Source organism: Heloderma suspectum, chromosome 15, assembly GCF_057233095.1.
Source record: "Heloderma suspectum isolate Gila_16-S chromosome 15, 16-S_ref, whole genome shotgun sequence".
Lineage (NCBI taxonomy): Eukaryota > Metazoa > Chordata > Lepidosauria > Squamata > Helodermatidae > Heloderma > Heloderma suspectum.
In genome coordinates this window covers 4332652-4357675 of record NC_139472.1, presented here as the reverse complement: position 1 = coordinate 4357675, position 25024 = coordinate 4332652, and the positions used below count along the sequence as shown (strand labels likewise).

General features: G+C 46.9%; 1 protein-coding gene across 1 annotated transcript in view; it reads right to left on the bottom strand.

Annotated features, from left to right (window-relative positions):
• ACAP3 (ArfGAP with coiled-coil, ankyrin repeat and PH domains 3) overlaps positions 1 to 25024 on the bottom strand; it is a 175658-nt gene that overhangs the window by 38096 nt on the left and 112538 nt on the right. Inside the window, exons 11-16 of the mRNA XM_084821581.1 lie at positions 11794 to 11906; positions 9228 to 9279; positions 7641 to 7741; positions 6057 to 6168; positions 2752 to 2960; positions 2296 to 2365 (exon numbers count right to left, since the gene is read on the bottom strand). Of these exons, the coding sequence (XP_084677707.1) occupies positions 2296 to 2365; positions 2752 to 2960; positions 6057 to 6168; positions 7641 to 7741; positions 9228 to 9279; positions 11794 to 11906 (657 nt within the window). The remainder of the gene's footprint in view (positions 1 to 2295; positions 2366 to 2751; positions 2961 to 6056; positions 6169 to 7640; positions 7742 to 9227; positions 9280 to 11793; positions 11907 to 25024) is intronic.

The following is a 25024-nucleotide window of genomic DNA, read 5'->3' as shown; positions in this document are numbered from 1 at the left end:
CACGCACACACACACACACACACACTTTATCCTCACAACCCTGTGAGGATGATCAAGCTGGGAGAGAATGACTGATCCAAAGTCACCCAGTGAGCTTTATGGATGTAAGGATTGGACACTGGGTCTCCCTGGTCTTGGTCTAACACTGTAATCCCTACACAACCTTAGTTCCCAAGCTTACACACACACACACACACACACACAGAACACCAACCATGGGGGCTAGAGCCTTGCTTTTTAAAACTGAAATTTGAAAGGGACGGTAGGACTAAAACAGGGAGAGCCCTGTACCATCGCACGCTGGATCTGTATAATTTGTCAGAACCAGACAAGACGGAGATACTGTTAGAGAGTGGCTCGTCTGCCCGGCTAGGTGGTGTTCATCCTGTTCTGGAGGGGGTTGCACTCCCCCTAAAGAATCAGGTTCATAGTTTAGGGGTGCTCTTGGACCCAGAACTGTCACTTGAGTAGGGGTGGACGAAAGGCACTTACCTTTCGTCGAAGCTTGTTCGCGGTGGGGGGGAGTCGCTTCGCTGCTCCCCCCACGAAGTTCAGGCCGGGGGGGATGGCTTCCCGCCTCGCCCGGCCGAAATTCAGGCCAGGGAGGAGGCTTCCCACCTCGCCTGGCCGCGAACTCCATTGTTTTTTTTTTAAAAAAAACCGCCCCCGTGATAGGCTACGTGACGATTAACGTAGCCTATCACGGCTAGATCTGCAAAGTCAGCCGTGATAGGCTACGTCAATCGTCACGTAGCCTATCACGGGTGACTTAAAAAAAAAAAGCGCGTACGCTAATGGCGGCCCCCATAGGGAGCCGCCATTCGTGTTCCTTATTTAGTCGCTGTAGTCTACGTAAATGTTTACACAGACCACGGCGAAAATAAGGGCAACGCAGCGTTGCCTTTATTTTCGCCGTAGTCTACGTAAATCTTTACGTAGACTACAGCGACCAAATAAGGAACGCGAATGGCGGCTCCCTATGGGGGCCGCCATTATCTGTACACGCTTTTTTTTTTTTTTTTTAAGTCACCCGTGATAGGCTATGTGACGATTTACGTAGCCTATCACGGCTGACTTTGCAAATCTAGCCGTGATAGCCTACGTTAATCGTCATGTAGCCTATCACGGGGGCGTTTTTTTTTCTTTTCTTTTATTGGAATGGCGGCGGCAGCAGCCGGTCAAAAGACCGGCTGCCGCTCCTGCCCCGCTCGAACACCCCCCGAACCGCCGGCCGGACCCGCCGCCGGGAGGGACATTCGGCGAAGGTAAGTCCCGTCCCGGGGGGGTGCGGGGGGTGGGGGGTGCGGAGGATTTCTCCCCGAAACTTGTTCAGGGGGCCGAACACGTTGGCGCTCGGCCCCCCGAAGTTTTGGGGAGAAATTCTCCGCCATCCCTACACTTGAGGCACAGGTGAACTCAGTGGCACAGAGCACTTTTTATCAGCTTAGGCTGGCATGCCAACTATGCCCTTATCTGGACAGAAATAGCCTAGCTACAGTTATCCATGCTCCGATAACCTCTCGTCTGGATTACTGCAATGCGTTATATGAGGGGCTACCTTTGAAAACCGTCTGGAAACTTCAGCTGGTCCAAAATAGGGCAGCAAGATGGTTAACAGGGATTGGCCTGCGAGATCACATTACGCCAGTAGTTTTCCAGCTGCGCTGGCTGCCAGTCCATTTCCTGGCCCACAAAGTGCTGGTATTAACATTCAAAGCCCTAAACGGCTTGGGCTTTGAATGTCTAAGCAGACCCGAAGGATCACCTCGTCCCATATGTACCTGCCTGGATCCTACAGTCATCTTCAGGGGTCCTTCTCTGGGATCCCCTGCCAAAAGAAGTAAGGCAGGTGGCTATCAGGAAGAGGGCCTTTTCTGCTGTGGCACCCCAGTTGAGGAATGAGCTCCCTAGAGAGGTTCAACTGGCGCCTACATTGTACTCTTTCTGGTGCCAGGTGAAGACCTTTTTATTTTCCTAGGCATTTTTAGCATTTTGGCATTACGGTTTTTTAGCCCTGCTGTCTTAAATATGCTTTTGCATTTAAAATATCTGCACTGCTGCTCAGTTTGACCCTGGTTGCATTTTTAAGCTGTAGTTTCAATCTATTATAGTTTATATTGTATTTCCTGTTGTGTTTTTGTGTTTTTAACTTTGTGAACCCCCCAGAGAGCGGTATAAAAATGAAATAAATACATAAATAAATATCAATACAGACTGTTCTACTCTCGCTATGATCCTGTCTCCATCTTTTCCCTCCCACCCACCTTTCTTTGGTACTGGAGGTTTCGTCTTTACCTTCAGTAATTCTGGCTCCCAGGAGTCCAGCGTGAGCGACCGCACTTTGGAACAGTGAACCCCCAAGCTCCTGTGAGGGAGAGAGACATGAACATGAGTGACATGGTGGCATAGAAATAAAAGAAATGAAACGAAACCAATGAAGTGGGGAGGATACTCTGTTCTGAGAGGTGACTTACAAATCCAGAAAATACATACAATAAGCAAAGCAGGACGCTGGATGAGAAGGACTTTTGATTCGATCCACTGGGGCGGTGCGTATGCCTTCATGCGCATGCGCTGTGATAGCGAAGCTAACAGCCAGACACGCACATGCATGCTAACAGTGAGAGCCTTTTGTGTGAGCTTTCCAGGGGCTTTTGGATGGCTGTTTACGAAAACTGAATGCTGGACTGGAAAGACCCCTTGTTCTACCGCTCTTAACCCCCCACACCCTGGGGCGCATGAGCAGAGTACCTGTGTATCCCTGAACATTCAATGCATAGTAAGATTCCCAAGTTGATGCTAGCCCATCGGGGGTCAGCTTGCCCACAGTCACAGCACTGGTCATTGCCCGGGATGCTTTGCACCCTCTGCAGGATGGTCTCGCCTTTGGAGCTGCGCTCTCGCGAGTCAGTAGCAGAGTCGATGCTGCTGGTAGAAGGGGAGGCAGTCCGATCCAGTCTCTAGAGAGAGAGAGATTGGGCAAACATCAGCAAGAATGCTACTTTTCCCATTTTCCTTGTGGGGCATGGTGTGTGTGTGTGCGGGGGGAACCGTGGGACCAAAGTCAAGGGCTCTGCAGCCCAGACAGTGGCAGGTAATTGGGGCAACGTCAAACAGGTCAAGCCTCCAGATGCGTTCTTTATTTTATATTTATATATTTATTACATTTCTAATCCGCCCATTAACCCGTGTTCTCTTGGCAGGTTACAAACAGTTGACAAAACTCAAATGCCATAAAACAGCTGAAAATATAAAATACGATACAAACATTTGATAGAAGAATACAATACTACGCAAGATGATAAACAGCACAGGAATCAATCCAACCGCCACGGTAACCTAGAATGAGGTCTCTAAAATGCCTGGCAGAAAAGAAAGGGTTTTGCCTGGTGCTGAAAAGATAGCAACGTAGGCGCCAGGCGAACCTCTTTGGGGGGTTTATTCCGTAAGTGGGGTGCCACCACTGAGGAGGCCCTCTCTCTTGTAGCCACCGCCTAGCTTCCTTTGGTGGGGGCACCTGGATGAGGGCCTCTGAAGATGACCTAAGGGTCTGAGCAGGTACGTATGGGAGGAGATGTTCCTTTAGATACTCTGGTTCCAAGCCATTTAGGGCTTTAAGGGTCAGCACCAACACTTTGAACTGGGCTCGGAAATGGACTGAAGCCAGTGCTGCTGATGAAACACTGGCATCACATGATCAAATCGGCCAGTCCCAGTTAGTAACCTCACAGCGACCAAATAAGGAACGCGAATGGGGTGTTTCCCCTTAAAATCGGCATTTATGCAAATTGCAGCTGGAGTTTGTTAGTATAACATTGTGTTGTTGTTTTAGGGGGGAAATATATATGGCCCTCCTGAATGTAATTATTATTTATACAATGCCTAAGAGATGGGTACCAGGCACTCCCAAATTCTGGAATATGATACCAGATTCTGCCACCAGACAGCACTACAGGGCAAGTCCTAGGAAGACCTTCAGACAGTTCATTTTGCTGGTAGTATTTTTTCGCCTCCTCTCTGCAGCGTTGGTCACCATCACCAATTAATTTTTAAGAGGGAGCACGTTTTTAAATGGAGAAAGAACCAGTGCTATTGGCTCTGCCCACTGACTCCCGCGCAAGCCAAGAGAGAGGAGCAAACGGTCATGCTCCTCAGTTGCTCACTCCTGCTTGCCTGAGTTTTGGCTTGTGCCCTCGGGCCAGCCGCTGAGATGCAGAAGGCGAGAACTCTACAGAGCCTCTACTGATGCTTACCTAGCAGGAAGTGGGGCAGAGGAAAAGCTGGGCAGTTCTGTCATGGTCATGTTTGCTCAGATCATGGGATATCCAGTTACATTTGCTCCACCCCATTTATGCGGCAATTTCCCCATTCTGTCTTTAAAAATCTGCATGAAAATGTGTGCATTTTGGGGTTCCCATTTGTCCTAATATTTGTACTTCTGTGTATGCTTTTCAAAGGTATGCATTTGCCCCCTCCCATGGCATAGAGTGGTTTTTTGCACGTTTTCCCCTAATATGTGCATAGAGGGTTGTATGTAACCATCCTACTTTTTGACCCAGTTCATACGATCACCAGCATGGTTAACATGGCGGCCCAGTTCGCTTACTTACCCTCGCCAGTGCAGCTCACCGTGTTGTCTGAACCCGGCGAGGGTGGGTTGCTGTCATGGGTGACAAACCACCCCCAAATCCTAAAACAGCCCATGGGTACTGGGTGGTTTGTTAACCCCGGCAGCAACCCACCTCACCAGGTCTGGATGACAAGGTAAGCCACACCGGCAAGGGTAAATAAGCAAACCGGGCTGGCAGATCATACTTACTGAAATCATCAGGCTGGCGATTCTGCAAGCTGGCCCAGGGTAGACCCATTGAAATGAATGGGACTTACATTGGATTAACACTGGATACTTTTGGGGCACCCTTTTCCCTGAGATGCATTTTTTGTGCACCTTTTCCCCAATATACATTTTTTTGTGCACCTTTTTCCCAGATATACACATTTGCGTGTACCTTTTCCCCTGCTATACACATTTTTGTGCACTTTTTCCCCTCATATGCACATTTTTGTGCACCTTTTCCCCCTGATATACACATTTTGTGCACTTTTCCCCCTGCTATACACATTTTTGTGCACCCTTTCCCCCGATATACACATTTTTGTGCACCCTTTCCCCCTGATATACACATTTTTGTGCACCCTTTCCCCCAATATACACATTTTTGTGCACCTTTTCCCCCTGATATACACATTTGTGTGCACTTTTTCCCCTCATATACACATTTTTGTGCACCTTTTTTCCCTGATATACACATTTTCTGCACTTTTCCCCCGATATACACATTTTTGTGCACCTTTTCCCCCTGATATACACATTTTGTGCACTTTTCCCCCTGCTCTTAAAATACCCTGCTTGTCTGCAGCTTGAATATATCATCGAGTGGGCATTTAAATCTTACTATGAATTTTGCCCGCCCACCCAGCCCCACTGAGGTATTCTCATCATGCACACATGAACACACGGACATATATGGAAAATTACACACACATGGACACACACACTTGATCAAACCAGACATACACACAGGCATGCACCCATAGAGTTACTACACACAGGCATAAACACACCCAGACACCACACACACACACAGACATGCACACACAGAGACACTACACACACACGGACATGAACACACACTGACATGAACACATACACACAGACAGTAATGGACAAACAGGACACATGGATGGACATAAAACACAGAGACACCACACACACGGGCACAAACACACATGGACAATCACACAGACACACACAGTAATGGACAAACAGGACACACAGGTGGACATAAACACACAGAGACACCATACACACAGGCACAAACACGCACGGACAATCACACACTCACACTAATGGACAAACAGGACACACAGATGGACATAAACATACACACATATATGGACACACTGCTACTAAACCCTAAAATAGTATTTCTGGTTACTAGGTAGGGTAGGGATGGATCATGTGGGTCTCTCCCTCTCCCAACCCCTAGACTCACTTCGATGTAGCAGCTGTCAGGGCTTTCGCGATATGCAGAGGCTATGCTAGCTTGAACCGCCTGGATCCATGCCTGACGCAGTTTCTCTGAATCGGCCTGCAGCATGCAGCTCCTGGGGGGTGGGGGAAGAAGCACCAAGAGAGAGTGATGTTACAGACTGAATGGACACATTGACCACCTGCCCCCCCCCCAAGATGGTGTACCAAATGGTACGATCTGGATGTAAATATTGGTTCCATGGGGACAAACAGTTTCAACACATGAAAAACATACCCACCATCTGTCTGGCACGTACAGGGATGGGGAAGAAATGGACCAGCTTACCTAAATTTGCACTTTTCAACCAATACACAAACTCTGTTACCCTTCGAAATTCTCACTGCTCCGAATTTTGCAATGGGCTTCTCCAATTTAAAATGTGTATAAGAATGCATATCTTGAGTTATATTCTTATAGGGGAGTGCACACAAAAATGGTGATGGAATCTCTGGTGGGAGATTCAGGACAGATTAGGGATGGTGGAGAATTCCACCACAGACCCCAATGAGGCTGGATACTAAAGAATCCAGCCCCCCAGAGTCCGTGGCAGAATGGAGCACTTACATCCGCCTCCCTCCGGAATCCTCTTCAGCCAGATCCTGCTTGCGGCAAATATTTGCGTAGCCTATCGTGTGAAAAAAAAAGCAGGGACGCAAATGGCATCTGGTATGTCATTTTTGGCCATAAAAGTCTTAGTTTAAACTGAATGCAGCCATTTACGGCTGCATTTACCTTAAACTAAGACCATTACGGCCGCAAATGGTGTACTGGACGCCATTTGCATCCGCATTCAATCCCCCTCAGCCAGCAATACGGCAATGGCTGCTGTATCACTGGCGCTTAGAAGCCAGCTGGTGGCTCCATGGAATTGCTGTAGAGCGGAGCTGGCCAAAGAGGATTTTGGGGGGAGGAACGGATCACCTCCCCCCAAGGGCAGATTCCCAGCCTGAACGACAGGTAGGGAATTCGCCCATCCCTAGGACAGATAAAAGGACTTCTTCACACAGCGCAGAGTTAAATTATGGGATTGGCTACCACAAGATGGAGTGATGGCCAGCAATTTGAATTGCTTTAAAGGAGGTTAGACAAATTCCTGGAGAAGTCTATCAGCGGCTAGTAGTCCTGATGGCTATACACTACCTCCAGTATCAGAGACGGCACGCCTATGTACACCAGTTGCTGGGGAACATGGGCGGGAGGGTGCTGTTGCACTCATGTCCTGCTTGTGGGTTTCCTGTGGGCAGCTGGTCAGCCACTGTGTGAACAGAATGCTGGACTAGAGGGACCCTTGGTCTGATCCAGCAGGGCTCTTCTTATATCCTTACATGTACATGATAACATCTGCATATGGCTTCTCAGTTTACTCCTGCTCCCTTCACCTCTGTTGTTTTCCCTGTGTCAAACTTTGGATTGAAAAATTCTCAGGACAGGGCCCCTGTCCTCTTGTACTCTGTAAAGCTCCATGCACATTGATGGCCCCAAAGAAACAAACAAATAAAGAATGCATTTTTTAAAAGAGAAGAAATGCGAAAGGGCACAGCTTACTTGGTGGGGGAGACGACTTCGAAGCAGAACCTCCTCTCTATGTCTTCACAGGGCTTGACAGTACAAAGCCTGAGGTCTTCTACCACCACCGTGAGGACATCCTGAAAAGACAAGCATGGAGTGTCAGGCGCAATGGCCCTTTGGACCCACCTTTGGCTGCAAATACATGGATATGGTGCTGAAACATGGTCCATCTGTGTCAGATTTTGTAGCCTGTTTTGGTTTTCTTTGGGACCAGAGGGTGGGGAAACCTTCTTCATGCTGAGGGCCATATTACTCTCAGAGGTAGAACATAGGAAGCTGCTTTATACAGAGTCAGACCTTGGTCCATCTAGCCCAGTACTGTTAACAATGACTGGCAGCAGCTCTCCAGGGCTTCAGGTGGGTTTTTTTCCCCCAGCACTGGAGATGCCAGGGACTGAACCAGGAACCTTCTGCATGCAAAGCAGGTGCTCTCCCACTGAGCCACTGACCCAGTAGTAATCTGTTCGCTAGAGTCTTCATGCCAGCAGCGAGCAAGGCCAGAACCAAAAGTGAGCAGTGCAATCCTTTCTCTCTGTGTCTTTCTCCCTGTCTCTCCTACTCCATCCCAGCCTATCCAGCAAGCATTTTGCAGCGTGCCAGCCTCCCAATTAATGTTTTAATCAACAAAACTATTTAAGAGCTTAAAAAATCAAGAGGGAGAAGAAGTCTGGTGTGCAGCAAGCCATGTGCCCATGGGCACATTGAAATCCACAGCCACCACATTGGGAACGCCACATTGGGAACGCCAGTTCAAGCCAACGGTTTTTGATGGCTAGAAGATGTTTCTTTAACACGTATGTATGGTTGGTGGCCACAGTGAAACACCCCTCATGGTCAGTTGGAGACTACGCAGAGAAACAGAAAAGAGGTTCAAGGGAGGCATCGAAAGAGACAAGGAAACTTGAGTTTTGCCACTGGCTAGAAAGGTGTCTTGAGCTGGGCTCCAAGAGCATGCCGTTTGCTTCAGGGGAACTGATGCTTCTGGGATTTTTATTAGCCACCTAGAGGCTTTTGCAAAAGGGCAGCCTATAAATTCCCCAAAGAAACAATAAACAACAACAAGAAAAAAGCATTCACTGGCCTGGAGGAAGGGCAGGATACAACCGTGAGCCAACATTCTTGATGTAGGAGGATTTGACTAAAAGTCTTATCCGGTTTTGTTTCAGCCCAAATATATATGTGCCATACAGAAGGATGAGAAGATCCACTTGATTCCACTCCAAAGAAAGTTTGGAAGAAGGACACCGAGTGGGATGGATCCCACATAAATGTATCCCACTCTTACTGTTCCCCGCACATGGCCAGAGTGGGTTACAGAATCCACTCAGCAGAGTGAGATGAACGGTGCACCTGAGTGTCACGGTGGATTGCGGCATCCAAAATGGATTCTGCAATCCACCCCGAATGTGCCAGGAGAGGCCTAGTGTAGGATTATTACCCTGTCATCCGAGCCACCACCCCCTCCTTCCACCCCACACAGAATGGGTCCACAATCCCTTGAACAACAAGACATCAAGACAAGCCAGCTAATCCACTGATGTCATCGGAGGTGACTTTGCTGACCTTTAGCTTCTTCTGGTACACCAGCTGGCTGTTCTGTATGGAGAACCACCTCCTGGGAATATGGAGAGAGAGAGAGAGAGAGAGAGAGAGGAATGAAAGTGAAAGCTGATGACTCTGATAGAAAGGCAGCAGCAAAGAGCTAGGGATGTTCCAGAAAAGGGCAACTAAAATTATCAGGACAAGTTTCAAAATGGGATTCCAGCAGAGTTCAGATCAGAGAAACCACTGCAGAATTCTCAGTTTGGAAGCCATATACTAGAAATATGAAATTCTCAGATTTTGTTTGGAACTGTCATCTTTTTCGAAACTGTCACCCTCTCTCACTGCCTCCTGCACTCCTTCCTCTTTCTCTCACAATCCACACAGCAGGTTCATAGACTCTGAAACTTGGAATGGACCTTGGAGGTCAGCTAGTCTAACCTCCACCCACGAGGCAGGAATCTTGCAACTTCAGCAGCCCAGACAGACGGCCCCCTCTGCTTAAATGCCTCCAGCAGAAGAGAGACCAGTACCTCCTGCGGCTACCTGTTATACTGCTGAGTAGCTCGTACCATTAGACTAATGTTTAGCCAAAATCTGGTCCCTGGCAATCTCCACCCATTGGTTCCAGCTTCGGAGCAACTAAGTCTGCTCCATCTTCTGCAGGACAGCCTTTCAGTTAATTAATTTTGAAGACTGCAATCATGTCTTCCCTTCTCCAAGCTAATCATCCCCAGCTCTTTCACCCATTCCTCATGGGATTTTCTTTCCAGGACCTTTAACCTGGTCCAAACAGGCTCCTGTTTGTCAATGTCCTTCTTAAAATGTGACAGATTTGCACCACCCTGGATGGGATAAAAATGCATTGCAATAAATAGAACCATAGGGTTGGAAGGGGCCATTTAGGCTATCATGTCCAGCCCAATGCTCAGTGCAGGAATCCAGTTTAAAGCATCCCTGACAGATGGTTGTCCAGTCTCTGCTTGAATACCTCCAGGGACGGAGAGCCCACCACCTCCTGAAACAGTTGGTTCCATTGTCTGACTGCTCTGACCGTTAGGAAGCCTTTCCTGATGTTCAACCAAATTAACAGCTTCTGTTGTTTTAATTCTGCTACCGTTAGGCTTTAACCTAAGAGGCGCACAACTTCTTAAGCCTCAGAGAGCCTGAAACTCTTTGATATTCCTTTGTAACTAAGTTTGTACCTAGGAGGCATGCAACCTCTTAAGCATCAGAGAGCATGCAACTCTCTGGGGAGGTTCTACTTTGGCTTATTTCTTTTACTTCAATAAATCTCCTTTTCTTTCATCTACGTTGGTTGTATGCATGTTCTTCTCCACCTCATAAGATCTCAAACCTCTCAGCCTGATCAACTGAGTGGTCCTAGGTAAATTGAAATCCATATTTCACACTACTGTATTTTAAATCTTTGCACTGCTGCTAGGTTTTATTTTGGTTTTTTTATTTTTTTATACTATATTTTTATACTTTCTTATTGTATTTTATCATGTTGTCTGTGATGGTTTTAATTGCTCTGAACCACCCAGAGAGCTTCAGCTGTTTGGCAGAATAGAAATGTAATAAATAAAATAAAATACTAGCATTTATATAGTTGCTTCATTAAAAAAATAAAGCCAAATGTTTTTTTTTCAAAATAGCAACACTCAAAACATTATTCTGGGGAGACACGGGTGGCATCTTTGCAAGACCGACATGGGCCAATCAATCAGCAAACATACTTCTGGAAACAGAAAGAGCCTGGTTGTTCCTGGGCACGATTTACTTTGGCAGTTCATAGGTCTTTCCAAAAGAACTGTGGGCACAGAACCAAACCAAACTCCCCGTTTAAGACATATACATCTCTCTACAAGTCCCACATTAGTGGTGTGGCGTGCAAACCAAATCATATGGGGAAAGTTCTCGTACGTCATCTGGAGGCCTTTGATTCTCTTATGTATACTTGAATACTCAGCCATATTGCAATAGCTGGAGGGATTTCAGTGTCCTTTCCTGGCCCCATTTCCCTTCACCATTCATGTATTATATTTATATCCTGCCTTTCCTTCAAGGTACTCAAGGTGGTGTACATGGCCCTTCCCCACCCCATCCCATTTTATCCTCACAACTACCCTGTAAGGTGGGCCAGGCTGAGAGATGGCGACCGGCTGACAGTCACCCTGTGAGCTTCATGGCTGAGTGGGGACTAGAACCCAGGTCTCCTGACTCTCAATCCAACACTCTAACTACTACACCACACTGGCCAAGTGGGGACTAGAACGCGGGTCTCCCGGGTCCTAGTCTAACCATCTAACTCTGGGGTAGGCAAACAGGTGCCTTCCAAATGTTTTGGACTAAAACTCCCATAATCCCTGACCATTGTCCATGCTGGCTGAGGCTTACGGGAGGTGCTGTTCAAAACGTCTGGCAGGAACCAGGTTGCCTCCCCATGCGCTCACTTCTAAACAATGTTACATAGCAACTAACAATTCAGTTCAATCGTTGTGAACCACCCAGAGAGCTTCAGCTATTGGGCGGTATAGAAATGAAAATAACAACAACAGCAACAGCAACAGCAACAACTCTTTACCGGTTCCAAGTCTTGAATGCATTGCTTGCCCTCTTAAAGAGGTACCCTTCCATCACCACTCCATTGGGGGCATCGACATTGAATTCCACTTTGGAGTCATCATAGGAGAAGTCCTAAAGGTCCAAAGGCAAAGAAGAGCACACCGTTAAATGTAAGAACGGCTGCTGAGAGCTAGCACAGGAAGGAAGTCACATGTTATTTGTTTTAGCCATAGGCCGGAGCAATCCTGTACATGTCTACTCAGAAGCAAATCCCATTGAGCTCAATGGGGCTTTACTCCAAGGTAAGCGGGTAAAGGATTGCAGCCTTAGTCTGGATTCAACCCAAGGTGAACTAAGTTCAAGTAACTTAGTCTGATCCAACCCATTGTGTGTAAGGGGAAAACACGGATTAATTGCTGGGGCTTCTGGGGATTGTAGTTTTAGTGTGGGGGCAGTAGGGATGTCCACATTTTGTGAAATCCGTTCCATGTGTGTTTTATGGACAGTGCGGTGCCGTTTGTTCCGGCATCCATTCACAGATGGATTCCATTTTTGTTCCCACCATGTGGAAAGATACGCAAATAATTCCGTAAGAGGGTTTGCAACAATTTATGTAATTTACGTCAGTACATAACGTTTAGCATACTGTCCCCCATTCCATTCAACTTTTCCCCGAGTATATTTTCCAGGATGGCATAGGTCTCAGCAGAAACATGCGTGTTTTCCTACGAATACATTTGCATAAATTTTGGGAACTTTTTTTTTTAAAAAAAAGATCCGAAAGTCCAGAGGCTCCGCACGGCCAGAGGAGGCTGGTTCGCAGTGTCCATCTCAAATTTCTCCAGCATCCCTAGGGAGCAGACCATCCTGTCCAAAAAAAACACGATCCCCTGCCAACCCATGCTTGAACTATTGTGCCCTGCAGAGAGGGGAATCACTTTTAAATCAGTTTAAGCTGGTAGCGCATATACATCCTCCGTGTCTGTGGAAGCACAGGGGTAGGGAACCTCTTTCAGAGAGAGGGCCGAATTAAATTTTGAAGAAGTTCTCAGGGGCTGCATCCCAGTGGTGGGCAGAGCCACAGACAGAAGGGGCAGGCCCCCAAATACCAGAGCATTTTAGCTTAAAGTTCTTACAGTAAAGTTCTTACTGTAACTAAGCCTTGCGAGAGGCATGTCAACCTTTTAGAACGGGGGGGGGGGGATTGCACAAAAGCCAGGAAACCACCAAACCCTCTGTGGTCAGAGGAAAATCTACTCCGGACATCAGAACAGGGCCTGAGCTCCTCCATCCCTGGAGTATGGAGACTAAGAATTTGAGGATGGCCATCCATCACATCAATTATTACTTCCTCCATGCCTCATTGTCTTTGCTATTGGATCCCCTCTGCTGGAAGATCTTATTTCAGCACCATCACGCCGCTTAATTTAGGGTGGAGGGGGGGGCAGCCCCAGCACCACAGGAGGGGCTGATTTGAAGGCCACAACAACCATTAGCTTAAGTGCCTTTTGCCCACGCGGTCCATCAAGGCCCCAGCGATGCCCGGTTGCTAGGCAACCTGCACTCCACTCTCATCAGCAGGAGTTATTTCCATGTTGGAAGATGCTGCCTCTCACCAGGAAGATGTCACAATAAAGGGAAGGGGGCGAACCAAAGACGAGAAGATGGGGCGAGTCATTGCCTTGGAAAGGCGGGTGGCACTCAGTTACAGCCAGAGAGGCTGGGGGACTCCCCATTGAAAGAAAGCTGGCCTAGCCTATGCGCCCCCCAATGACAACTTCATCACTGACATTTGTCTCACAAAAAGGGAGAGGGAGAAAGGGAGAGAGCGCTATGGTGGTGTGACGTCCAGCATTGAACATAGGAATGTGGGAGATTTGAGTCCAAATACTTCTGTGGTCGATCCATCAAATTAGGGATTTGTAGGCCTCCAGCCTTGCCTGTCCTGTCCAACCTGGAAGCTCTGCTGTCCAATTTCTCAGAGGCGTGTGCATTATACAGCCATGCAAAGCAAGGAGAGATTACCTCCTCGCTCCAGGTTTTCACATAGCCTCTACCAGGAGTAGGATATTTTTCCCAACAACTCCCAGCATCCCTCCCCATTGGCTATGCTGGCTAGGACTGGTTGTAGCTATAGGCCAAAACATCTGGAGGGCCAGAAGGTGTCCCCACCCGCTAGCCTATACAGTCACGAACCTCGACGGCCTTTCAGAGCTGGTGCCTTCTAGCTAATGAACACACAGCCAACTTGCTGAAGTAGAGACTGCTCGCCACTCCCAAGGAAAGGGAGGAATGCGAAATACTATTTTATGGAGCAAAAATAAAAGTGGTTGACAAGGGAGATGCTCTCCCCACATGCTCAAAAACATTTTCTTCTTTCTTCACATGCTCCAGGCAGGGCCAGCTGAATGGTTTTTGCTGCCTGAGGTTAAGGATAAGATTGTGCCTTCCACATAGAGAAGCCAACCAGATTGGGAGTTGAATCTTACTTTACCACTGACAAGGGGTCAACATCCTCTACTGGTCCTGAGGACAGCAGGCTAGTTTAGGGGACATGGGCCTTGCACAGTTCTGTCTTGCCACAACTCACCACCACGCCCTCCCTGCAAGTCTGTGTTGCCTGAGGCCTCTGCCTCTCTCTGCCTAATTATAAGGCCGACCCTGCCACTTCCTGGGCTGATATTTAGCATTCCAGAAAGGTTTGCTAAGAGCTAAAGAGCTTGATGCAAATTATTTCTCATGTCCCTTGGGCAAGTCACCAGCCTCGAGTGCCAGCCAATTTTAGGCTGGCTGTACCAAAACAATGCATTACATGGTATAAACTAGTTCTGGATGATATTACTTGTCGGGGATGTGGGGAGGCTCACATGATTGAATGCTTCTCCCTGCACATAGACAACTAGCATGTCAGAGAAGAAAGGGGAGGGGGTTGCTAGCAAATGAATATCTCCAATTTGAGGTGGGGAGGGTTGGGAAAGAATGTTAAGAGGAGGGATGTCCAAGGGGAGTGGGGAGTGGAGACAGTTGTAAAGGTGAGGGCTAGAAGCTTGACATGGATGCAAAGTTCCGACAGAATGCTGGGACAGAAAGAGAAGGTGGAACGTGATCTGTGGTGACTGGGGGGAGTTTCTGAAAAGGGAGGAAAGGGAAAGGTTCCTCCTGTGCAAGCACCGAGTCATTGCTGACCCCTAGAGGGACGCCGCTTTCGCTGGCGTTCTCATGGCAGACTACAGCGGGGTGGTTTGCCATTGCCTTCCCCAGTCATGGCTACCTTTCCCCCAGCAAGCTGGGTACTCATTTTACCAACCTCGGAAGGATGGAGGGCTGAGTCGACCTGAGCCGGCTACCCAAGACCTGGCTTCCACTGGGATCGAACTCAGGTTGTGAGGAGAGTTTCGGTTGCAATACTGCCGCCTACCACTCTGTGCCACACGAGGCTCTGAAAATGGAGACCCAAGCCAAAATTGCTGAGGTGGAGAATCAGCCAAAGATAGAGAACCAGGGTGCTGTGGTGGTGAGAGTGTTGGACTCTGGAGATCCAGCTTCTAGTCCCCACTCGGCCATGAAGCTCACTGGGGGACTTTGGGCCCGTCACTGACTGTCAGCCTAACCTACCTCACAGGTTTGTGGTGAGGATAAAATGGAGAGGGGGAGGATTACGTGAGCCTCCTTGCATCCCTTTCAAGAGGAAAAAAGGCAGGATATAAATGTAATAATAATGTAAAAGGTAAGAAGCTTCAGAGCACACACATGGCAGCTTATATAAATCAGCCAACGCCTGAAATGCACACTCAGAACCTCCCACCAAACACCCCTGTCATCTGCTCTCTTTGCTTTCATGTCATTTCGATCAATCACGCTGCCTCCCCTCTGCTACTTCTCCCCTTCCATTCCCCCATTTATTTGAATCGATATATCCAAAGCTCCCTGAGCACCGAGAGCTTCAAAAAAAAAAAGTGACATTAGACAATGGTTTCCCTGGAAACGCTGAATGCCATCACAAAGAGGCACCGGATTCCAAGAGCAGTAAGCGTTGGGATGGAAATTATGTTGGCCTCCTCCCCGCCCCCCAAATACAGATCCTTTCAAATGGGCCAATGAGGATGAAGGAGGAAATGGGGGAGAAAAAAACGAAGTATCTAGGCATAAATTTCCTACAATGGAGACATTTCAATGTCAACCCTTCTATCTTTTGAAAGAAAGAAAAAACAGCACTTTAGTAATGTGTCATCGGAGTCAGAACAGATAAATCAAGCAGCCAAATAAGTCAGAGAGGTGGGGGTGGAAAAATAGATGCATTTGACAATGATTCTGAGTTAACATAACAAATATGAGCTTCTAATAAGGAACATTTTTAATAGTACAAGAATGCAATACTAGGAGTATTATGCTATGGTATAATCCATCCTTCCCCAACCTGGTGCCCTCAAGAGAGTTTGGACTACAACTCCTAGCATTACTGCCCATTGGCCATGCTGGCTAGGGCTGATGGGAGATGAAGTCCAAAACATCTGGAGAGCACCCGGTTTGGGAAGGTTATGAATGTGCTCAAAGGAGAGTGTGACCACATCAGGCTGTTTGTGATGCTTCTTCCACCACTTAGTTACCTACCATTTTTTAAGACTAGAGGGGGTGATTTGCCTAAAATTGGGGAGGGAGAGTCAAGGGGTGGGCTTATGGGTTTAATTAAGGGCCTTCCCTACCCATTTCTCCCATAATTTGAGCACTGGTATAGATAGATAGATAGTCTAGCAGAATGGTATCTGTCACCTGTAATGAGCCCTAACATTAATTCTTGTCCCTTCATCCCCCCCCCTGCTATAAATGAATAAAACAGCAATACTGAATTGGAGTTAAGACCAGGGATGGGGGAGAAATTTGTTATACAAGCAGACGTCATTTGTACCTCTCAAAGTAATTTGTGAATCAGAGTGTAATGACCCTTCTGTTTTCACAGTTCTTTGTATTTTTCAATGCAAGTTCTCTGCTTATTATTTTTTAGAGTGTACAAAAATGTACGCATTGGGGGTGGGGGTGGGAATCGATTACAAAAATGGGCACCTGAGGGAAAACAGCAAAAAGGCAACAAAGCCAAGTGTACATTGTGGAAAACTGATTGCAAAAAAAGCGTACATTTGGGGAAATGTGTATGCATTTTCATCCGGGTGCAAAGACTTAAAAAATAAATGCATTGCAAGCTGATGCATTATCGGGATGGAACAAACTCACGCTTGAAAAAACATCAGTGTTATAGAAAGAGAAACAGACATCTTCATCCATCTCTAGCTAACAGCTTCTTAACTTGTCACTGCATCAACATCAAGCTGAAGAGCAGAAGGAGAGAAGAGATACAGAGCTATTCCATTACCAATGCTGAGAAACCAGCTGCCTTTGGTCCCCTGTCAACTACCACATAGCAGCAGCCATTCCATCAGGCCACCAGACCCGTTTGCATCACCGCTGATTCTTACCAAAAAAAAGTAACTGTAAAACTGGTGCCTGACCTGAATTGTTTTCCTCCCCCCTCCCCACCCCCCTTTTCCTTGCATGTCATGTCTTTTAGGCTGTAAACTTGAGGGCAGTACCTGTCCTACTGATCTTTGTAAGCCATTCTGGGAGACATCTTTGCTAACAATTGGAGTAAAAATGTTTTAAATAAATAAATGCCCATGCTGAGAGTTGTAGGATGTCTTTCTGTCTAAACATGCATAGGATTGAGGCATAAGTAGCTACCACACTCTTAAGCAAGAGTTTTCACTATGCCATGGCCATTAGTTTGTTTGTTACATTTATATCCCACCTTTCTTCCAAGGAACCCAAGGCGGCATACATGATCCTCCTCCTCTCCATTTTATTATCACAACAACCCTGTGAGGTAGGTTAGGCTGAGAGTCAGCGGCTGGCCCAAAGTCACCCAGTGAGCTTCATGGGCAGGTGGGGACTAGAACCCGAGTCTCCCATCCCAGTTGAACACTCTAACCCACTGGCAGCTGTTGACTCCAGATACAGAGAGGCTATGATTCCGTTCAGGGTTTTAGGCTGAATGCACACAGAGCAGTTATACTGTCATCATATCGTTATCATAACTATTGGTACACATGACACCAATGGGCTCCAATGGTTATGATAATGGTATGATAATGGTATAACTGCTAAGTGTAGATTCAGCCCCCTGCTACCAGCAGCCGAAATTCTAACAGTGCTGTCCAAGGTGCTGAAAGGTGCTATCCATGGTGCTGAGCCTTATCCCGAAAATGGATAAAAACTGAATAGAAACACAGCCCTTCTGGAACTGGAGTAAACAGCCGCCACCGTTCTAACCACTACACCACACTGACTTTTCAATGCGACCCCTCCAGTACCTTTGACATATCCTGTTTCAATCCACCATTTGTCAATTGCCATTGTAGTGAAATCCTCACATTAAATTACCACGCGGCCGCGCACACACACACGGGCACACACAATTGACCCCTTAAAAATGCATGAAGCAGCACAGGGTCAGGGGGAGATGTTTCACTATTCAAGGACACAGTATGTAGGAGAGTTAAAAGGTTCCCATCTTGAAGCATCTTCCCTCTATTTCCAGCTCCATGTGGCATCTGGCACATCCTTAAACATCAGATGTGGCAGGTCACGCATCAACGGCATACATAGAGTCATCCATGCATGGAAAGAAACCAAAGAATCGCGTTCAATAACGGTTGTGCTTTTTTTAATGAAGCATAAACAAAAGGAATGGAGAGAGAGGTAACTCTAGTATCAGAAAAGGCCCCTGACAACATGCATCTCAGATCCCTGCATTCTGTTCATCTCTCTCTCTCTCTCTCTCTTTCTCTCTCGTGGGGCTGGCTAATGTAGTGCTTCAGGTGTGAGACTTCACAGGTTTGAATGCTCGCACCACCACCTCATCCACACATTTAAAAAGGCTCCATGCACACAGACATCTAGCCTGACAGGGAGAAGGATGCTGCCTAAATTTTCCCTGATAAGCTAGTTTTCTATGTGCAGGAAGGGTTTGTTTTTCTATGAGAGCATTCAAGGATGCACCTGTCCACCTAAGAAATACAAAACAGCATCCGAATGAGTTAGATGGTTGGTCTGTCTAGCTCAGATTTCTTAAGACTGGCTGCCAGCCACAATCCAAGACTTCAGAAAGGAGTCTTAAGTTTGGGTCATCTCGAACTTCGAGAATTATTTTTAAAGTTTGAACATTTCTCCTAATACATGCATTTGAATTCATTTTTGCCACATACATACATTTTTTGCAAGCAGTTATCTAATATGATACGTATTTGAAGCCCGTTTTCTTTAATATACGCAGTTTTGTACGTCTCTTTGGACTGGAGAACTCCATCCCCGAATTCGGGAAAAGTCAGAATTTCAAAAGATAACCACGTTTCAATCCGCTTAGTGGTTCGAAAGTGCGAAGTTGGGTAAGCTCACATTAAAACATTGACAGAATGAATTTCTCCCCCATCGCTGCCCAGGACCCTTTGTCAAAATTCCTAGGGCAAGGAGAGTTAGGCCTTCCAGGGCAGACCTAAAGCTTGAGGCTTGTTCTAGAAATTACTTCACCGCTGACACTCACAAGCTTCATGTGATCGTGGGGATACATGCACAAGTCAATACACACACACACATGCTTTGCCACACGCCCGCTGTTTAGCATCACACATGGACACGAATGTTTCCCTGAGCATGCATCCTCTTCGGTCACCGTGCTCAGCAGTCCTTTGCCTCAACAGAGCTGCCTTCAAATGAAACAATTCCAGCCAAATGCTCCATCTAGTCAGTGCTACCTTTGAGTGGTGTCCAACACACATACACACATGGACAGCATCCACCCTCTTCCGTTTGCCGCCTTTGTATTGTGGAAGTTAAACCACCCCCACCTCACATTGCCTAGAGTGTGCGTTGGTTTTGAAAAGGCCTCTCTCTGCTTTCTGACAGCGCATGAACCCCACCAACCAAACGTGCACAGAAATAGAGTGAGCAAGACTCAGAAGCGCAGTTCAACATTCGGCATGAAATGCCACTCAATAATTATTTATTTAATGATATTTATGAATCACTCACAGTGCTAGACATTTCTAAGAGGTGTACGAAACAGACCATAATGAAAACCCATAAGAGACTGGTTTCCAGCATGTGAAGACATTTGCATTTTTTGGTAAGTTCTTATCAAAAATTGAATCCCCCCCCACCAAAAAAAAATTGTCACCAATGTGCCCATGGACACCTCTCTTGGAGCCCACCAGATTGTTGTTGTTACTATTATTATTTACATTTATATCCCACCCTTTTTTCTCCTTAAGGAACTCAAGGCAGGATACATAATCCTCCTCCTCTCCATTTTATCCTCACAACAACAACCCTGTGAGGTAGGTTGGGCTGAGAGTCTGTGACTGGCCCAAAGTCACCCAGTGAGCTTCCATTCCAAGTGGGGACTAGAACCTGGATCTCCCGACTCCCAGTCCAGCACTCCCGCCACTACAGCACACTGGATTCCCTTCCTCTCTTGATTTTTATTTTAATACTGGACTACAAGGACAAATAGTTCGATGCAGTTTCCTAATGTTCAACATGCAGTGACTGCTTTGCAACACCCACATCCAGAACCCCTAAGGAATACCATAGCATCAAGAACGTGCTATGAGTAAGAACAGACAAACACGTGGAGTCAACTGCAGTGACATCCAGATTTGAGCAAGGTAAGATGAAAAACAGAATTCTCAACTTATTCCATGTTGGAGTCCAGAAGATAAAGCAACAGGATGCAAACATCTGACCCTGCTCTTATGCTCACTTAAAACCACATATTGCATGGGATGGGTGAATCCGTTGGTTTTGCTTTCTCCCATATTAATTTAAAAAAAAAAACCTCAAGTTCTTTCCTATTCTATTCGTGAAGAAATTTGCAATTTGTGGGTAAGTTCTTATCAAACGTTGAACCCCCCACAAAACTGTAACCAATCTATGCTGGCCAAATTCAACAGATAAAGCTATTCCCAGCATGGGGAGAACCATTTTGTACCCGCCAGGTAGCTGCTAAAGATGCATAGCCCATCAGAAAAAAAGGGGGTGGTAACCCTAATTCAGTACCACAAATGTGGTCGAATATGACGGGATTCAAACCCAGATTTTTAAGAGCTAAGTACTGAAAGCTCTCTTGCCTCAATGAGCCAGTCCGTCACTTTCACTTTTTCCCAGATTCGATTTTTAACAATCTCTATTTTTTTTTCCACCTCACCAATGAAGTAATTAGTGCATTTTGGTAAGTTCTCATTAACTGCCCCCACACACACACACACACACACACATCAAATGAAAATCTGACCCATCCCTACAGGTCACCAAATCATTTTTACCTGTGCTCCAAGCCCCTGCCCTTGTGACAAAGGAAAAGAGAAGATGTGAACGAAGGTACAAAACTGTATCCCTAAACCATATCCCGCTGCGTCCTCCTGGATAAATTCAGAGGCTTACCAGAAGATACTCAAGCCTCCCAAAAATCTTCATGACTGCCGTGCCGTTGGGCTGTGCTTTCTGGATGTATGGATCCTTTTTCAGTTCATGCTCTGGAGTGGTGATGTTCCCTGGCACCACGAGCTGAGAAAGGAGGAGGGACCTTCTCCTCCTCCACTGCTCCCACCACCACATACGCATACACTCACATGTGTGTATGTGACTTTAATCCCTCCCTGTCCTCTTTCTTTCTGCCAGGAAGGCCGGCCGTTGGCTCCTGTGAGAGTGGGCTATGCCGGGAGAGTAAGCGAAGCATGCCTCTCATTTTGTGGACCACCTGCCCAGCCCCCGCTCAATTCCTCCCCCCGGGAACCAGTGGCTTCCCTTTCAGAGTCAATCAGCTTAGCACAAGGGCTAATTATCATACAGCTGTCGCCTCGGGATGGAGGTGGGGAGGGGGGCAAGGAAAGACACAGAGGAGATGACAGGGGGCAAAAAAAACACACCCTGCTGCCATGTGATCTTTGACCTGCTCTGGAGGACTTGGCGGAGTTCTAAGGAAGTCTACGTCCTACCAAGATCGCCTCTCCCTCCTGCCGCCCATCCACAACAACCCAACATGCATGGGATGCCACCTGCAGAGATGGGAGACCCCTCCCAGGTCAATCCAAAATTCGGCCTGCCCCTTGGAGGCGAGAAAGCAGCGCCATATGGCCAACCCGTTTCCTTATTTATTTTCAAAGCCTCCCTACTAAATCACCCCGGTGGGCACCGCCCCGGTACGCACAGACACACACACCCCGTTCCCACACCGTCACATGCCCAGCTCTTCTCCGGCTCTCCCTTCGTCCCGGAGGAGAACGCCACTGCAGAATTCTCCATGAATCAAATGGGATCAAAATACAAACAAGCCCTCATTTGTGGGGTGAGGGGGTGGCAGGGGAAAGCAACAGAATCCATTCCAACGGACTCTGGAATTTTATTACTCAGCAGCAAACCACTGGTTGTTTTTGCTGCTGCACCATTAAATTTTATTGGCAACCTGAGTACAGGGACTGCATATGGATCAGTAGAGGAAGGAGGGTGCGTGAAGTGTTGCTCTCCCCTGCTTTTACTGTGTGTTGCTCTCCCCTGCTTTACAACAACATAAGCAGGCATTTCATGGGATCGGGAGAACTGATAGTTATTAGTGACAGGAGAGAGATAAAGCCTCCATATTGAGAAGCAGTGCACCTCGGAATACTAGATGCCAGACATCATAAAAGAGCTAGCGTGGTGTAATGGCGAGAGCGCTGGACTGAGCCTGGAGATCTGGTAGTCCCTGCTCGGCCACAGAAGCTCACTGGGTGACTTTGGGCCTGTCACAGACTCTCAGCCCAGCCTACCTCACAGGGTTGTTGTGTGAGGATAAAATGGAGAGGAGGTGGATAATGTAAGCCGCCTTGGGTTCCTTGCAAGAGGAAAAATGGTGGGATATGAATGCAATAAATGAATGCATGCACGCATGCATGCATGCTTCCTAGTCTGCATACCCCGCTGCAGGTTAGCATGCCATGATGCCCAAGCAAGCGTCACTGAAACTGATCGCAGATCCCTTCCCTGTTTGTGAACCCCTGCCTCTCTGCATCCTCCCTCTCCCTTCCTCCGCTGTTTCCCACAGCATCAATTTTAGACTGTAAGTTCCTCAGGGCAGGGACTTGCCTGCTTGTACGCTATAAAATTATGTGCACACAGATGGTGCCCTAGAAACAAATATATAAACAAGTGCTGTTGTTGTTAAGACCTATCCTGCGGGATCAGGCCAGAGGACCCTACAGCAGCCAGTCAGTTGATTTATTTATTACATTTATACCCCGCCTTTCTTCTGTTGTGGAACTCAAGGTGGCGACATGCGGTTCCCAGCTGGTCTCCCCTCCAAACACTGGCCAGACCCAGATCTGCTTAGCTTCAGCAAGGTGTCTGCCTCACGTGCCTCCAGACCACATCTTGGGACCAGTTGCCACTGGGAGCTCACCAGCAGGGCACAAAGGCAATGAGCTTTCATTTTCATTTTTCCTCAGCACCCGGCCCTCAGAGATGCACTGCTCCTATACGTGGAGGTTAAACAGGAGGGAGCATAGCTCAGTGATAGAACACCGACATCTCCCATCAAAAAGGATCAGGTAACCATTGATGGGAAAGACCTTTGACTCCCTGAGACCCCAGAGAGAAGCTGCCTGCCACAGCAAACCACCTTGGACTAGATGGACAACTAGTCTGACCTCATCTAAGGCAGCGTCCTATAAGGTTCTGCATTCAACTGTTCTGGCTAATAGCTGCTTTTCGGACCATCTCTGCTGGCAATCATTCATTCAATCGCTTCTGATGCAGTTGGATGACTCGCTCTCAAAGGAGGCTGCCCATTGCATCTCTGCTTGAGTTACTGCTTTGGGGTCACTCCTGTTCTGATCAGCAGACATGCCCACACGAAATGCTCATGCAGAAACACATGGGTGGCCTCCTCTGGGGTGAATTTTGGATGCAAGGGTGAAGCATTCCAAGAGGACACTTGACATGCCTCCTCCCACCATGCCTCCCCCAACCTCGTGCTCTCCAGATGTGCTGGGCTATACATCCCATCATCCCCAGTCACCATGGCAACCGTAATGAATGAGGATGATGGGGGTTGCAGGCCCCAGATGGCCTCAGTCCTTTCCCCCAAACACTGATGGTTTGGTGGTCTCCCTGCTTTTGTGCAGGTAATTTCCCCATTCCAAAAGGTTGAAATACCTACATAAAATTAACACGTAGTTATACTTCAATATTTGCACTGTTCACAATGTCTCTCGTAACGCTTATATACAGGCAGTAAGAGCTTTAAGCTACCATATGCTGGTAGTTGGGGGTATAGTTGCCCTGCCCCTTTATGTTTGGCCCCACCCTTTTTGCCCTCGGCCCCAACAACCACCGGGATGTGGCCCCCAAGAGATGATCAAGAATGGAATTTGACCCTCGGGCTGAAAGAAGTTCAGCACCTCAGCTGTATCTTATGGTAGTGAATTACATACAACTCCTTTGAAATGGGTCTTAGGTTCAAATCCTACACCATGTTGGATGGATGTCTCGAGAAACAAGGAAAAAGAAACCGCAGCCTTGTTCAAAAGTCACAGACCTGCTCCCATAGGGATGGGGGGAGGAATTTGTTCAGTTTGCATTCCGATGCAAATTTCCCTAATTCCCCCTTTTGGAACCAATATATGAACTGAAATGTAGTTATACTTCGATGGTCACACTTTTCTGAATTTTGTGATGCAGTTCTCCCATCAAAAAATGCATACAAAAATGCATCAGAGGAAAGCGCGCACATAAAAAAGTGTACATTACATAGCAAATGCATTACATTAGGGGCAATTGCTAGCTAAGAAAAGGGTATATTAGAATTTATTTATTTATTTATTTATTTATTTCATTTCTATACCGCCCAATAGCTGAAGCTCTCTGGGCGGTTCACATAAATTAAAACCAAACAGCACACAATAAAACAATTTAAAATATATAGAACATTAAAGCCACAATATAACAATGCAACCTCAATAAAACCAGTAAAATAAATAAAACCTAGCAGCAGTGCAATAAAAATAAAACAATAAAACCTAGCAGCAGTGCAGGAGTTTAAAATACAGATTTAAAACAGCAAAGCTAAAAGTTCAGAAAGCGTACTAAATGCACTGTAGAAAGTGCATACAAAAATGTGTATATCGGGAGAAATGCACACAAAAATGCATAAGGAGCATGTCCAACAA